The 16,787-nt window shown below is 50.5% G+C and overlaps 1 protein-coding gene across 4 annotated transcripts in view; it reads right to left on the bottom strand.

Moving 5' to 3' along the window:
* gaa2 (alpha glucosidase 2) overlaps nt 1–16,787 on the bottom strand; it is a 65,269-nt gene that overhangs the window by 40,527 nt on the left and 7,955 nt on the right. The window contains exons 1-5 of one of the 4 annotated variants that reach the window (XM_086000225.1): nt 12,137–12,312; nt 10,594–10,626; nt 5,850–6,447; nt 3,615–3,760; nt 1,510–1,675 (exon numbers count right to left, since the gene is read on the bottom strand). In XM_086000225.1, coding sequence (XP_085856351.1) covers nt 1,510–1,675; nt 3,615–3,760; nt 5,850–6,437 — 900 coding nt within the window. In that variant the 5' untranslated portion in view covers nt 6,438–6,447; nt 10,594–10,626; nt 12,137–12,312. Of the gene's footprint in view, nt 1–1,509; nt 1,676–3,614; nt 3,761–5,849; nt 6,448–10,593; nt 10,627–12,136; nt 12,313–16,787 lie in introns of those variants that run through there. The other 3 variants (XM_086000226.1, XM_086000228.1, XM_086000229.1) reach the window with 3 other exon arrangements.

The following is a 16,787-nucleotide window of genomic DNA, read 5'->3' as shown; positions in this document are numbered from 1 at the left end:
CCCAACCCGCCTCCATGCCAGTTTCAAAGGAGGCGGGTACCCGACCCGCGCTGGGACCCGCCTCCCCGAGGCGGGAAGGGGATTAGTGCCAAGTAGTTAACAGGCAGTTTTTAGCCTAATCCCTATTTTTATCCCTGAAGTGTGGGATTCCCGACGGCTCCAAACCACGCCAAGTTAGCGAGGCGGGCCGTCAGGCTGAAGGGCTTGGAGGGTTCGAGATGTCCGGTGTTCAGGTGAGTGATGTGTACATGAGTTCAGAGGTAAGTGTGTTTGGTGTGTGTAAAGTGTTTAAAGAAGTTTTACTTACCTTTACAGCCTTCCTTCCTTCAGGTCTCGGGAGTCCCTCATCTCACCGGCACAGAAAGCAGAATGGCCGCGAGCTGTCAAAAGTTGCAGCATTCAGCTTTCTGTTCTGGAGAGATCTCTAAATCAGCCTGAGAGGAAGGAATTAACTTAGTGCACAGATTGTCAGTGTTTAACAGCTTCAAAGAGCTGTCAAACGCTGATATTTCATCTGTCAAAAGATCTTGACAGATGAAATGTCAATCTGTGACGTCACCTGTTGCCGGGTGGCCCTTAATTGGCCTGCTGAGCCCGCTGGGTGGGCTCAACAAGGGAGAATCGAGTGGGTTGGCCACAACTCGATGGAGGCAGGACTAAAACCCCGAAAGTTGTAGTCCCGCCTCCTACACGCCTCCAGTATCAAAATCCAGCCCTAGGTCACTAACTACGCACCTTCCTCCACCCCCGGGCCCCTCCCCGATGTCAGGCGGAATGTTCTGGACAAACCAACACATTCCCCGCCTAGGGTTGCCAACTCTGGTTGGAGGTATTCCTGGAGATTTCATCACATGACCTCCCGCCACAAACCACTCCGCCCCCCCCCACACCCGGCCATTGGTCACCCGACACGTCCATCCTCACGGCCCACCCCCCTTCCCACGGCCAATGGAAAGCAAACAGAACAGACTTCGTTATCCCATTGGATGACTGTCAACTGTCAGTCAAACATCCTATTTCCCCCCCCCACTCCCCTCTCTACCATCTCCAATATATGAAAATGATGAAAAAAATGAAAATCAACTCAATGGCTTTTCTCCCGGGTGTTGCTCGCAGCAGGGTCCATGGGATTCATCTTTAATTCCTGGAGACTCCAAGGTAATCCAGGAGGATTGGTAACCCTGTATAGACAGACTGAGCTGCAGCCGAGGGGAAAGAAATGGCTGCCCGTGTTACCAATGGCAACCAGGACAGTGTCGCCAGGAAAAGAAATGGCTGCCCTTGTTGCCAATGGCAACCAGGACAGTGTCGCCAGGAAAAGGAATGGCTGCCCTTGTTGCCAATGGCAACCAGGACAGTGCCGCCAGGAAAAGAAATGGCTGCCCTTATTGCCAATGGCAACCATCGTCAGGAAAAAAATGGTGGAGCGTGTTCCCAATGGCAACCAGTACACAGTCCTCCCTCAGCTAACGTGAAGTTGTTCCTGTAATATTCCAAGTCATACCGTACCCTAGGCACGGTGTCACGAGCCCAGAATGTCAGAGTGTTCCACTGGACGCTTTGCAGGAAACTAGCCCGGTGTTCCCCAAGGCCGTAGAGGTAGGCCGAAGGCAGCGAGGTCGACACCTGCAGGAACTGGTCGGCGAAGAAGAGGGGAGCGACTGTCGTGTTCAACCTGTTAAAAACACACAGAGATCAGCCAGGTTCAGCAGCCCTGGGCTTCACGGCTAACGTTTGTAGGAAACTACAGTCTCCAATCGTTGGGGGCGGCACAACGGAACGGGGGCGCGGCGGCTCCCCGTGCTGGGACAGCGTGCGTCACGTGTCGGGGGGGAGAGGCAGACGGGAGAAGAGGGGCAGCGGGTAAAGGGAGTTAAGATACAGATCAGCCATGGTCTGATTGAATGATGGAGCAGACTCAAGGGGCCGAATGGCCTAAGAAAAGAAAGAAATTGAATATGGAGGAAAAGTTATGCTAAACCTTTATGAATCACTGGTTAGGCCCCAGCTGGAGCATTGTCTCCAATTCTGGGCACCACACTTTAGGAAGGATGTCAAGGCCTTGGAGAGGGTGTAGAGGAGATTTAATGGAATGGTTCCAGGGATGAGGGACTTCAGTTATGTGGAGAGTCTAGAGATGCTGGGGTTCTCCTTAGAGCAGAGAAGGTTAAGGGGAGATTTAATAGAGGCGTTCAAAATTATGAAGGGTTTTGATAGAGTAAATAGGGTGAAACTGTTTCCACTGGCAGGAGGGTCAGTAACCAGAGGACAGAGATTTAAGATAGAAACATAGAAAAATAGGAGCAGGAGTAAGCCATTCGGCCCTTCGAGCCTGCTCCGCCATTCAATATGATCATGGCTGATCCTCTATCTCAATACCATATTCCCGCTCTCTCCCTATACCCCTTGATGCCTTTTGTGTCTAGAAATCTATCTATCTCCTTCATAAATATATTCAGTGACTTGGCCTCCACAGCCTTCTGTGGTAGAGAATTCCACAGGTTCACCACCCTCTGAGTGAAGACATTTCTCCTCATCTCAGTCCTAAATGTCCTACCCCGTATCCTGAGACTGTGACCCCCTCGTTCTAGACCCCCCCCCCAGCCAGGGGAAACATCCTCCCTGCATCTAGTCTGTCTAGCCCTGTCAGAATTTTATACGTTTCAATGAGATCCCCTCTCATTCTTCTAAACTCTAGTGAATACAGGCCTAGTCGACCCAATCTCTCCTCACACGACAGTCCTGCCGTCCCAGGAATCAGTCTGGTGAACCTTCGCTGCACTCCCTCTATGGCAAGTATATCCTTTCTTAGGTAAGGAGACCAAAACTGCACACAGTGCTCCAGGTCTCCTGATAATTGTCAAAAGAACCAGGAGGCAGATGAGGAGAACATTTTTACGCAGCGAGTTGTTATGATCTGTAATGCGCTGTCTGAAAGGGAGGTGGAATCAGATTCAATCATAACTTTCAAAATAAATACTTGAAAAGGAAAAATTTGCTGGGCTATGGGGAATGAGCAGGGGAGTGGGACTAATTGGATCGCTCTTTCAAAGAGCCGGCACAGGCACGATGGGCCGAATGGCCTTATTCTGTGCCCTATGATTCTATGAAGTTCCAGAATGTTCCAGAAGCCACTTCAAATTCAAAAAGGATTTCAATTCTTTAATCTCCCCTATGGTCCCCCCCAGCTAACCTCAAACACCACCTGTGTGACTGCCCCCACCAAGGGTTCTCTGACAATGTTAGAGGTTGGGGCTGCTGGACATTCACCTCACACACGCAGCTAGATCCAAAAACCCGGCCTCGCCGCGAGCAAGCGCAATCCAAGCGCACGTCAACCCAAGCACCCCACCCCCCACCCGCCCCTTCAACCACCGTCTGCCCCACCTGTGACAGAGACTGTAGGTCCTGCATTGGACTCATCGGTCACCTGAGAACTCATTTTTAATGTGGAAGCAAGTCTTCCTCGGTTCCGAGGGACTGCCTAAGAAGAAAAGGCATGCAGCTAGATCCAAAAACAAAGAAAGAATTTCTCTACCCCCCCCCCCCAACCTAGCCCATTTAGAAAGGTCCGGTGAACACACCGAGGGATAGAAATCTGTGAAAAAACATACAGCACTGTCCCCGTGGATTTCCTCTTCACGACCATTCCGAACGGCTCCTCAGAATATTCCACGGTGTACAGCGGACTCTCGGCTCTCTCCGTTGCCTCGGGAACCTCGATGGGAACCTCATATCGCCGGTTCGAGGAGTCGTTTATCTAAATCGCGTCACAGAAAGAGAGAATCGCTATAAATCGCCTGGCTGCGCCACCCTGGTTTCGAGAGACCGGCGGCGATGTAACAGGCCGTGGGCCAAAGCTCTGCAGGGGAGGCTGGCTGGGAACATTCGCCCAATTCCTACGCCATGCGATGAAGTCACTATTCGTTCTCTGTTTGAGTCCATGTGTTTTATTAGCCAGCTATCGCACTATTACCGCCGGGCAAACTACACACGGCTCCATGTGTTCTGCGGGTCAGAATCGGAGATAATGGTGGGGGGGGGGATATTTCACAAAACCCACCCCAATAATCTCATCTGTCAGAGGCAACGTGTAAATTTAAATTTAAAGAACGGTTGGTCTGGTCATTACCTCATCGCTGATTGTGGGATCTTGCTGTGCGCAAATTGGCTGCCGCGTTTCCTACATTACGACAGTGACTACACTCCAAAAAAGTACTTCATTGGCTGTAAAGTGCTTTGGGACGTCCAGAGGCCTGTGAAAGGCGCTACAGAAATGCAAGTCTTTCTTTTTTTTTTACTGGATTAATAATCCAGAGAACGCGAGTTCCAATCCCGCCACAGTACTTTGAGAATTTGAATTCAGTTTTGAAAAATCTGCAATGAACAGAAGCCTGCTTTTAAGGAAACGTGACCAAGTCAGGTTGTCTTCAAAATCCCAACTGGTTCACTAGTGTCCTTTACGGGTTAGGAAACCTGCCGTCCTTACCCGGTCTGGCCTCTATCTGACTCCAGACCCACACCAACTGCCCTCTGAAATGGCCTAACCAGCCACTCAATCGTATCAAACCGCTACAAAGAACTTGCATTTCTCTAGCGCCTCTCACCACCTCAGGACGTCCCAAAGCGCTTTACAGCCAATGACGTACCTTTTGAAGTGTAGTCGCTGTTGTAATGTAGGAAATGACTAACAAGTGGACTGCAGCGGTTCGAGAAGAAGGCCCAACCCCCGCCTTCTCCAGGACAACTGGGCACGGGCACTAAATGCCGGCCTTGCCAGTTACGCCCAAATCCCCAGAGTGACGTTTAAAAAAGCCTCGGCAGCTTTACCCCATACACTCCTTGTCGTTAAAAACCCAGCTGGTTCACTAACGCCCCCTTAGGGAAGGGTCTGGGCCTGTATGTGACTCCAGTCCCCAGACCAACCTGGTTGATCCTTTGCTGCCTTCCTGAAACAGCCGAACCAGCCACACAACGTGTATTTATGTAGCGCCTTTAACGTAGTAAAGCGTCCCAAGGCGCTGCACAGGAGTATTTTAAGACAACAAATTTAACACCGAGCCACATAAGGATAAATTAGGGCAGGTGACCAAAAGCTTGGTCAAAGAGGTAGGTTTTAAGGAGCGTCTTAAAGGAGGAAAGAGAGGTAACAACGTAGAGAGGTTTAGGGAGGGAATTCCAGAGCTTGGGGCCCAGGCAACAGAAGGCACGACCACCAATGTTTGAGCGATTATAATCAGGGATGCTCAAGAGGGCAGAATCAGAGGAGTGCAGAGATCTCAGCGGGGTTGTGGGGCTGGGGGAGATTACAGAGATAGGGAGGGGCGAGGCCGTGGAGGGATTTGAAAACAAGGATGAGAATTTTGAAATCGAGGCGTTGCTTAACCGGGAGCCAATGTAGGTCAGCGAGCACAGGGGTGATGGGCGAACGGGACTTGGTGCGAGTTAGGACACGGGCAGCCGAGTTTTGGATCACCTCAAGTTTACGTAGGGTAGAATGTGGGAGGCCAGCCAGGAGTGTGTTGGAATAGTCAAGTCTAGAGGTAACAAAGGCATGGATGAGGGTTTCAGCAGCGGATGAGCTGAGGCAGGGGCGGAGACGGGCGCTGTTACGGAGGTGGAAGTAGGCGGTCTTAGTTACGCTGCGGATATGTGGTAAGTATCAGAATCAAAAACCGCGACAAAGATTAACAAGCGGGCTACAGCAGTTCAGGGAAAAGGCCCACCACCACCACCTAGTCAAGGGGCGACTAGGGTTGGACAATAAATGCCGGCCTTGCCAGATCCTGAGAATTAATGTTTAAACTGAGACAAAAGGAACCTTTTCCGCTGGGATGGAAATTGCTCACCTTGATGTGAAGTCTGTGGTTGGCCTCAAACATTACGTTCAGTTGGAGCTTCCAGATATCCCGCGGGTAGTAGGTTTTATTCCTTCGTGTCAGCTCTCCCACCTCGCCCAGCTCTGTGGGCGTCCGGTTTCCCAGGATGTAGCTCGGAAAGTTTGGCGGGTAGAAGCACCAGGGCACGCCAGCCAGATCGGGGGGCACCTGGACGAAACAACAGGCGCGCTGCTCACACAGCTCCCGGGTGACCACTCGGCCCCTCTCTGGGTAACAGTCAAACCGGTGCCACTCCGGGATCGAGAGACAGCTGTCCGCACCTGTCCGCCCATCTCCCTGGCCGTTCCGTGGCACCTCGCGCCCCCCCGTCTCCGCACGCTCTGACCGCCCACTGGCCGGCTGCCAGACCGTCCGCCCCCCACGCCAGGAGCCGGTTAGACCCAGGAGAAGTATCACGGCGGGTATCAGCACCCACGGGTGCCAGCGGGGACGGGCACTGCGCTGGTTAATCCTCGCGCTGCCTTCAGTCGCTTGCCGAGATTCTGCCCGCTCTTCACCCACTGAGGGATCCAGCAGGAATTCCTTCCCGCGAGACATTGCAATGGAGCTGAAATAAAAATAAACAGTGTAACTTACTTTGTTGTCTTTCCAATTTCTTAACCCCCACACCACCCCCACCCCAACGCACTGACTCCTGGCTGAAGGGCAGGTCCATGAGCGCGAGCTGGGCTCCAATACTGCGCCCGTGTGTCCATTCGCCGCATGGGAGTGTCAACCGTAGACCATAACCCATTCTAACAGGACTAGACAGACTAGATGCAGGAAGGATGTTCCCGATGGCGGGGGAGTCCAGAACCAGGGATCACAGTCTAAGGATAAGGGGTAAGCCATTTAGGACTGAGATGAGGAGGAATTTCTTCACCCAGAGAGTGGTGAACCTGTGGAATTCTCTACCACAGAAGGCAGTTGAGGCCAATTCATTAAATATATTCAAGAAGGAGTTAGATATATTTCTTAAGGCTAAAGGGATCAAGGGATATGGGGAGAAGGCAGGGACCGGGTACTGAGTTTGGATGATCAGCCATGATCGCATTGAATGGCGGAACAGGCTCGAGGGGCCGAATGGCCTACTCCTGCTCCTATCTTCTATGTTTCTATGTCAGCACGACCCTGTCCCCAGCCAATGTCCACACACACACGCACACTGCACCGTGAGGGAGGTCAGACAGTTTAATCACTGTGCAAATAAGGGCAGAAATAGGACAGCTCAGCCTTGGGAACAAGAAAGACTTGCATTTATATCGCGCCTTTCACAACTTCACAGTCCCAAAGTGCTTTACAGCCAATGAAGTATATTTTTGAAATGTAGTCACTGTTGTAATGTAGGAAACGTAGCAGTCAATCTCTGCACAGCAAGCTCCCACAAACAGCAATGTGATAATGACCAGATAATCTGTTTTAGTGATGTTGATTGAGGGATAAATATTTGCCCCAGGACACCGGGGGAAAACTCCCCTGCTCTTCTTCGAAATAGTGCCGTGGGATCTTTTACGTCCACCTGCGAGAGCAGACAGGGCCTCGGGTTAACGTCTCATCCGAAAGACAGGCATGATGAAATAGTCCTGTCGACTGTTTACATTAATAATGAGAATCATGTCACAATATACGAGGCTTAAATGAAACTGCTTAACTTACACAGAGCTCTTGGCGAAGTCCTTATATTTGACTGGGTCCCCTGGGATCGAGACCACAGACCCGTGCGTTAATCCACCCCTTTCTCTTAAGCTCCATATACCCCACCCTTCCTCCTCCCCACATCCTCACTGCTTCGGAATCAAGCCTCGTCTCTCCATCTCCTACTCCGGTTATACTGTGGCTACAAGAGCAGGCCAGAGGCTGGGAATTCTGCGGCGAGTCTCACCTCCTGACTCCCCAAAGCCTTTCCACCATCTACAAGGCACAAGTCAGGAGTGTGATGGAATACTCTCCACTTGCCTGGATGAGTGCAGCTCCAACACTCAAGAAGCTCGACACCATCCAGGACAAAGCAGCCCGCTTGATTGGCACTCCATCTACCACCTTCAACATTCACTCCCTCCACCACCGGCGCACTGTGGCTGCAGTGTGTACCATCTACAAGATGCACTGCAGCAACTCGCCAAAGCTCCTTCAACAGCACCTCCCAAACCCGCGACCTCTACCACTTAGAAGGACAAGGGCAGCAGACGCATGGGAACATCACCACCTACAAGTTCCCCTCCAAGCCACACACCATCCTGACTTGGACCTGTATCGCCGTTCCTTCACTGTCGCTGGGCCAAAATCCTGGAACTCCCTTCCTAACAGCATTGTGGGTGTACCTACACCATATGGACTGCAGCGGTTCAAGAAGGCGGCTCACCACCATCTTCTCAAGGGCAATTAGGGATGGGCACTAAATGCAGGCCTAGCCAGCGACGCCCACATCCCATCAATGAATAAAAAAATAAAATAAAAAATTCTCCCTCAACCCTGTGGAACTCCTCACCTCCCTCGGTCTTCCTACAATCTGCAGGTTTTTAAAGGCTCACATCTGGTGTCTCCCCCCCCCCCCACCCCCCCCCCCCCCGCTCCTTAATTATCCAGTTCCCTCAACTCCTTTCATAGAAACATAGAAAAATAGGAGCAGGAGTCGGCCATTCGGCCCTTCGAGCCTGCTCCGCCATTCAATATGATCATAGCTGATCCTCTATCAATACCATATTCCCGCTCTCTCCCCATACCCCTTGATGCCTTTTGTGTCTAGAAATCTGTTTATCTCCTTCTTAAATATATTTAGTGACTTGGCCTCCACAGCCTTCTGTGGTAGAGAATTCCACAGGTTCACCACCCTCTGAGTGAAGACATTTCTCCTCATCTCAGTCCTAAATGTCCCACCCCGTATCCTGAGACTGTGACCCCTCGTTCTAGACCCCCCAGCCAGGGGAAACATCCTCCCTGCATCCAGTCTGTCTAGCCCGGTCAGAATTTTATACGTTTCAATGAGATCCCCTCTCATTCTTCTAAACTCTAGTGAATACAGGCCTAGTCGACCCAATCTCTCCTCATACGACAGTCCTGCCATCCCAGGAATCAGTCTGGTGAACCTTCGCTGCACTCCCTCTATGGCAAGTATATCCTTTCTTAGGTAAGGAGACCAAAACTGCACACAGTACTCCAGGTGTGCTCTCACCAAGGCCCTGTATAACTGCAGTAAGTCTCCTACTTTTTTTTTTTCAAAACATGATGCTGTCCCATTAAACAAACAATAGTTGAGTCAAAGAAGAACAGAAACAGAGAGTCACATGTTTGACAGAATGAAAGCTTCGTGTAAAGCTGTTCACAGACTTGGCTGCCTGGATGGGAAGTGGAGTCACACTGAAGGTGGGCACGGGACAGCGACACTCACTCGCAAACGGGAACTGAAACAACGTCGTTGAAGTGCAATGAACTGGGAGATGGGAGGACACAGCACAAACATTATACACAAAGCACAGTGTGTCAGGATAGGACGGGAGTCTCCAATACTGGGCTTCAGATCATAGACTTCCATAGGTATGCAGTCAGTAGACCCCAGCTATACTGCAGCCCGATCACCCAGTCCCAGCTATACTGCAGCCTGATCACCATCACACAGACCCTAGCTATACTGCAGCCTGATCACCACCAGACAGACCCCAGCTATACTGCAGTCTGAGCACCAGAGATCCCAGCTATACTGCAGCCTGATCACCATCACACAGACCCTAGCTATACTGCAGCCTGATCACCACCAGACCCCAGCTATACTGCAGTCTGAGCACCAGAGACCCCAGCTATACTGCAGCCTGATCACCATCAGACAGACCCTAGCTATACTGTAGCCTGATCACCACCAGACAGACCCTAGCTATACTGTAGCCTGATCACCACCAGACAGACCCTAGCTATACTGTAGGCTGATCACCACCAGACAGACCCTATCTATACTGCAGCCTGATCACCACCACAGACCCCAGCTATACTGCAGCCTGATCACCATCAGACAGACCCTAGCTATACTGCAGCCTGATCACCACCAGACAGACCCTAGCTATACTGCAGCCTGATAACCATCAGACGAACCCGAGCTATACTGCAGCCTGATAACCATCAGACAGACCCGAGCTATACTGCAGCCTGAGAACCATCAGACGGACCCCAGCTATACTGCAGTCTGAATTGGAAGCTCAGGAGTTCACAATGCATTTTGAAATGGAAAGTTTCACCTCGCTCATTTATTTTGATATGTAGGAGGGTTTTCACAAGGTATGGGGCATACTATTGGGATATATAGTTTGTGTGGGGTAAGGTTATCCAGCGATATAAAGCTAAGGATCCAGCGATATAAAGCTAAGGCGGGTAAATAGAGTTGAGGTGCAGATCAACCACGATCTAACTGCATGGCAGAGCAGGCTGGAGGGGCTGAATGGCCTCCTCCTGTTTCTATACTGACAGGGTGTAAGAGTGGAGGAGGCGGGTGCCAGTCCCACTGTCTCACAGATTTGACTCTGGTAGCTTCTGTGAGCAAAGAAAGCAGCGGAGAGATTGCAGTGGGTGTCAAGCGGCAAGTCACGGGTTTCCCCTGGCCCAGATGGCTGGGGTGGAGGAGACCAGAACAAGAATCTGACCAAACGCTTCCATCCACTTCAGGGAGAGGAAGCTTTGGTTCATTTCTACTTGCGCTGTCTAACCTTGGAGGGTCTGCTCGGCTTACCTCGGTCAAAGAGGAGTGTCGTCCACACGGACTCTGCAAGGGAAGAAAACGGAAAACGCCATGAGTTCGGATTTTCTCTACTCAAAGCCTCTGCTCCTGCCGGGAATGGACCATCGCCTGGGACTTCCACCGACTGTCCACTTGCGTCCAGACACCGAGCACGGCCAGGGTGACAGGACCGAGGTCCGTCTGGTTCACCTTCTACCACCCTGGTAGTCCCATGATACAACGATAATCACAGCAATCAATCTCTAACAATGAGTCTACAACAGACCCAGGCACGAGGCGAGGAAAACCCCCCCAGTGGGGGAGAGCTTTGGGAACCAGAGGTCACAAGTCACCTGTTCGCCTTATCCCTGTAACCTCCTCCAGCCCCTCAACCCTCTGAGATCTCTGCGCTCCTCCAATTCTGGCCTCTTGCGCATCCCTGATTATAATCGCTCCACCACTGGCAGCCGTGCCTTCAGCTACTGAGGCCCCAAGCTCTGGAATTCCCTCCCTAAACTTCTCCTCCTTCAAGACGCTTCTTAAAACCTACCTCTTTGACCAAGCTGGTCATCTGTCCTAATATCTCCTTATGTGGCTCGGTGTCAAATTTTGTTTGATAATCGCTCCTGTGAAGCGCCTTGCGACGTTTTACTATGTTAAAGCCGCTATAGCAACATTTACCACACGCCGACGGTGGGAGGGCAGCACTGACAAGCTCACTCCCATCCACATCATTCCCGGCAGGAATCTCTGCCTAAAGATCAGGAGCGGGTCCCAGGACGATTTCCCCCTGCCTAGCCCAGAGGCTCCGGCGCCCAGTTGCGCCCGGCTCAAGTGTCAGCCGTGGCTCAGTGGGCAGCACTCTCACCTCGGGGTCAGAAGGTCGTGGGTTCGAGTCCCCACTCCAGAGACTTGAGCACGAAAATCCAGGCCGACACTCCCAGTGCAGTGCTGAGGGAGTGCTGCGCTGTCGGAGGTGCCGTCTTTCAGAGGAGACGTTAAAACCGAGGCCCCGTCTGCCCTCCCAGATGGGCGTAAAAGATCCCACGGCCTCTATACGAAGGGGAGCAGGGTGAGTTCTCCCCGGTGTCCTGGGGCCAATATTTATCCCTCAACCAACATAACAAAAACAGATTATCTGGTCATTATTACATTGCTGTTTTGTGGGAGCTTGCGGTGCACGAATTGGCTGCTGCCTTTCCTACATTACAACAGTGACTGCACTGCAGGCAGTATTTCATTGGCTGTATAAAGCGCTTTGGGACGTCCTGAGGTGGTGTAAAAATGCAAGTTTGTTCTTTTGACTGAGTCACCCCAGACCGAGAACCAGATCCGGGACCGGACCTGGAACTGCGGGCTCAGGATTCGACGTACTTAACACAGCAGACAGAAAACAAACCCGCTCTTGTTGGCACAGGAACACTGCGGCAAGCCGTAACTTTAACAATAAATCCATTTAAAGAGCAACACAGGCCCAGCCTGTCGTGTCTGCATTGATTTATGTGAACAGCAGTGCTAGTGTGCTCTGTCGTTAGCAGTGGGTAGCTTATCTTACCCGGTCACAGAGCTCCCTGTACTTGGTCCTCGTGCAGGCTGGCCATTGCAGTACTTATGTCATTTCCATAACCTTGCATAAGCCTGCAGAGATGTTCGGACTTCAGCTTTTGCTGCTGGATGAACTGTTCCCCCCCCCCCCCCAGGTCTTGCAGACAGACGATCAGCTGTTTGCGTGTTTTTTTTGGCCCTGCCCTTTTACTCTGGTTCACCCTTCACCCTCACTGTGACGTCCTGTCGCTGCATTGAGGCCCTTTGCCATGTACGTGTCGCACCGCTGCCCTCTGCTGGAACCATCGCCAGGTACAGCCACAGATCTTCCTGCTCAGAGAGCCATTACAACAGTCTGGACCCCAAGATAGTCAGCGGGGTTCAATTCCCTCCAGTTAACTCAATGCTGCCCGTTAAGGCAGCACACGGAGGAACTTAACACAGCCAGTCACCCATTTAAAATAAACACGTTAGAATAAAAAGACAAAGGAATTTTATACCAAGGCATCAAGCAGTGCGCTACCACAGTGGGGGAATCCAGTACAAAGGGGGCATAATCTTAAAATTAGAGCTCGGCCATTTAGGGAGTGAAATCAGAAAGCATTTTCTTCACACAAAAGGTAGTGGAAATCTGGAACTATTTCCCCCAAATAGGCTGTGGGTGCTGGGTCAATTACATAGAATGTACAGCACAGAAACAGACCATTAGGGCCAACCTGTCGATGCCGGTGTCTGTGCTCCACACAAGCCTCCTCCCACCCTACTTCATCTCACCCTATCAGCATATCCTTCTATTCCTTTCCCCCTCACTTACTTAGCTAGCTTCTCCTTAGCTAGCTACAGGAAACTGTGTGCTATCCGGCACCGACGGGACCGAGCTGTTGCCGTCCCATCAAAACTGCCGGACAAACCAGCGCTAATGTTGAAACATACGGAGATTTTGAGCTCTGTATCTGGCAACAAACAGCTTCTAAACAGTCGGCCGTACCTTGCAAGCGTCTCTGTAGCTTAGCAACAGCTTCAGCGAGACCTTGCAGAGCCTGACTGGTGGAAAAAAAAGCAACGAAAAGAAAAAAAACCTAACAAAACAGCTCCTGATTTTTGCCGGTGGCTCGAGCATTCCGGACAGTTAACCTCCGGATAAACCAAAGTTTCCTGTATTTGCCTCAACCACTCCTTGTGGTAGCGAGTTCCACATTCTAACCACTCTCTGGGTAAAGAAGTTTCTCCTGAATTCCTTATTGGATTTATTAGTGACTATCTTGCATTTAAGACCCCTAGTTCTGGACTTCCCCACACATCTTCTCCGGGTCTACCCTATCGAAACCCCTTCATCATTTTAAAGACCTCTATCAGGTCACCCCTCAGCCTTCCCTTTTCTAGAGAAAGGAGGCCCAGCCTGTTCAGTCTTTCCTGATAGTTATAGCCTCTCGGTTCTGGTATCATCCTTGTAAATCCTTTATGCACCTTCTCCAGTGCCTCTATATCATTTCTGTAACATGGAGCCAAGAACTGTTGAAACTTTCAAGACTGAGGTCGATAGATTTTTGTTGGGCAAGGGATTCAAGGGATATGGATCAAAGGCGGGTCGATGGTGTCGAGGTGCAGATCAGCCATGATCTGACTGAATGTCGCAGCAGGCTGGAGGGGCTGAATGGCCCTCCTCATCCTCATCCAGGAGATGGCCAATGTACCACAGTCACAGTTACAGAGGATGTCATTTTTGACTTTTGTTAGAGCTGTTTCAGTGCTGTGATGGGGCAGAAGCCTGACCGGAGAGATTCAAACAGGGATTTGCAGGAAAGGCGGGCACAGATTTGGGAGGCGAAAACATAAGGACCTGGGAGAGAAAGGGGAGGTTGGAGATGGGGTGGGAGGTAACTTGCAAGGAAAAGTGGCCAAGGATGGGTGGGCTTTTTTTTTTGAGGAGTGAATCTGATGATGGCGGTTTTGAAAGAAAGGGGAGCCAGTACCCGAGGAGAGGGAACCGTTTACCATGTCAACTAACATGCGGGCCAGGAAGGGAAGTTGGGCAGTCAGCTGTTTATTGGGAATGGGGTCAAGGGAGCAGGAGGTGGGTCTCATTGATGAGATGATCTCGGAGAGGGCCTGAGAGACGGATGTGTCAGCCTAGATTATGTGCTAAAGTCCTGGAACTACAACCCTCTGACTCAGTAAGCATCATCCCGCAGTGGGCTATTAAACCGGGTGCACACACTGCGGAGGAACACTGCCCAGAGTCTGGTTCACAGGTGCTGCCCATTCATTAACCTGATGTAACCGTAACAAATTGAGACACAAGTGGATCTTAATTAGCGGCTTTAATCTCTGGCTGTAGTAAAAATCCAATGAAGTACCTGTGGCAGATAATAGAAGTCTTCACCCGCATTTAAGACTCTCAAATTTCTGACAAACTCGCTTGTCCCAGTTGATGAGGCTTTAGGGCAGCTGAAAGTTCAGCTCTCAGCAACGTGTCTGCCGGTTAGTCTAGTCTCTGGATTTCACCTGGATTTTTAATTGCCAATTTTGCGTGTTTAGGCAAGGCAGCTCTTCTGCATCTGTCTGCTGACTGGAACGCTAATGATCTCAAAACATCCCGAAAACAGCTTCCACACGAGGAAGGCGGTGGAATCTGAGCTTGTGAGACGCTTTGGGTTGTTACACCCCTCCCTCGCTCAGGTGCTGTAGGATTTACGAATGTCATACAATTCAGCGTTATTAGTTATCCCACCCTTTTGCTCGCTGACCTGCATTGGCTCCCAGTCTCGATTTAAAAATTTTCATCCGTGTTTTCAAATCGCCCCCCTCCCTATCTCTGTAATCTCCTCCAGCCTGACAACCCTCTGAGATCTCTGTGCTCCTCCAATTCTGGCCTCTTGCACATCCCTGATTATAATCACTCCACCATTGGTGGCCGTGCCTTCAACTGCCTGGGCCTCAACCTCTGAAATTCCCTCCCTAAACCTCTCCGCCCTCCTTTAAGACGCTCCTTAAAACCTACCTCTTTGACCAAGCTTTTGGTCACCTGCCCTAATATCATTGTGGCTCAGTGTCAAATTTTGATTGATTACTTTCCTGTGAAGCGCCTTGGGGATGTTTTACTACCGCCCAGTACCAACGTTGCCCGTAAGCCGCGCTTTGTTCCGCGCTGCCCGTTTCTTTAGCCGGTCCCTTTAAATTTCCACGCATCCGCGGTATTTACAACGGAAAAGCCGGTTAGCGGCCTGCGCTGGGCCTTTGCCAATACTGCACAGCTTAGCGGGAACATTGCTCAGTACCGCTCTCCTCCCCTTCCCTTTACACACAAAGCTCCAGGGGATCGTTCGGCCCGACTGCCCGCCTCTCTTCCGTGGCCGCGTTCGCGGCCAGGTGGCCCTGGAGATGGAGCACGTGGTGTCTGCCGGCGCACCCGAGGCCTTCCGCGACGGTGGGCACCGTGGGGACTGGAGTGCTTGTTAAGTTTTAGTTAATTTTTTATTAAGTTACAGTCGATTCGTTTAATCACCCAACCAGAAGAGTACACACAACCAACCCCCCTGCCCCCCCCCACCTAAAGTGTCCCAATAAAGTGCTTTCACCCCTTGTCCCCGTCCCCCGCCTACCACCACCACCTTTCAAACTGGAAATATCCCAGTTTAGCAAATTAGAATCCAGGTGGACTTAACCTAATAGAGCTGTGAGGATTCTTAAATTAAAATGGACTCAGTTAATAGGCAATCTGAAGGCTTTTCACCCCCATGTCCCAGGTTGCTGGGGAGAGGAAACACAGCCATTTTTTTTGGTGGGGGGGGGGTTCAAAATTAAGCGTGACCTGCCTTTAAATGTCCTGTGCTCTTTGGAAAAAGGACTAGCTTTTTCTGCAGTCAGTATTTCAGCGGATTTTTGTAAGCTATTTCTGGACCTTGGTAGCTTCACCACTGCGTGGTGCTGTAGAGTAGGTTAGTGTGTTGGTTTCAGTCCCTAATTCTGGTAGAACAAGGAGAAATTCACGATGGAATTGCAGTAAAACCAAGGTATTTTTGTCAACTTACCTCATAGAAAATATCTGCATTCATTAATGTGATAACATTCATCTGTGAGGTTTAAGCTAAATCTCGACTGCATTTTATAAATGAGTTTCAATGTAGGCCTCAAATTTCTCCCCAGTCTCAATTTGAACAATGCTCCAGTCCTCGTGCATGGCGATGGGGGTAAGTGTTCAAATTGAGGCTGGTGGGAAATTTGAGGCCTAAGATTATAGTTTTCAAACCATATGTTGGGTAAAAGCTCTCGCTTCGCTTGTGTTATGATTCCTGTGTTTAAGCCTGTGCACTGACCACAGAACAGGAGATATAGTGACATCTGCTGGAAATCCCAGTTTTGACATGAAGATCAAGTAGAACATGTTCAACTCAGATAGAAAGACTTGCATTTCTATAGCGCCTTTCACGACCTCAGGACGTCCCAAAGCGCTTTACAGACAATTAAGTACTTTTTGAAGTGTAGTCACTGTTGAAATGTAGGAAATGCATCAGCCAATTTGTGCACAGCAAGCTCCCACAAACAACAATGTGATAAATGCCAGATAATCTTGATTTTTTGTTAAGCATTGCTGGTTGAGAGACAAAATATTGGCCAGGACACCGGGAAGAACTCATACGATAGCAAAATACTGCGGATGC

The sequence above is a fragment of the Somniosus microcephalus genome, chromosome 11 (genome assembly GCF_052327205.1).
Source record: "Somniosus microcephalus isolate GS21.2 chromosome 11, FLI_Smic_1.0, whole genome shotgun sequence".
Lineage (NCBI taxonomy): Eukaryota > Metazoa > Chordata > Chondrichthyes > Squaliformes > Somniosidae > Somniosus > Somniosus microcephalus.
This window is presented reverse-complemented; position numbering and strand designations above follow the sequence as displayed.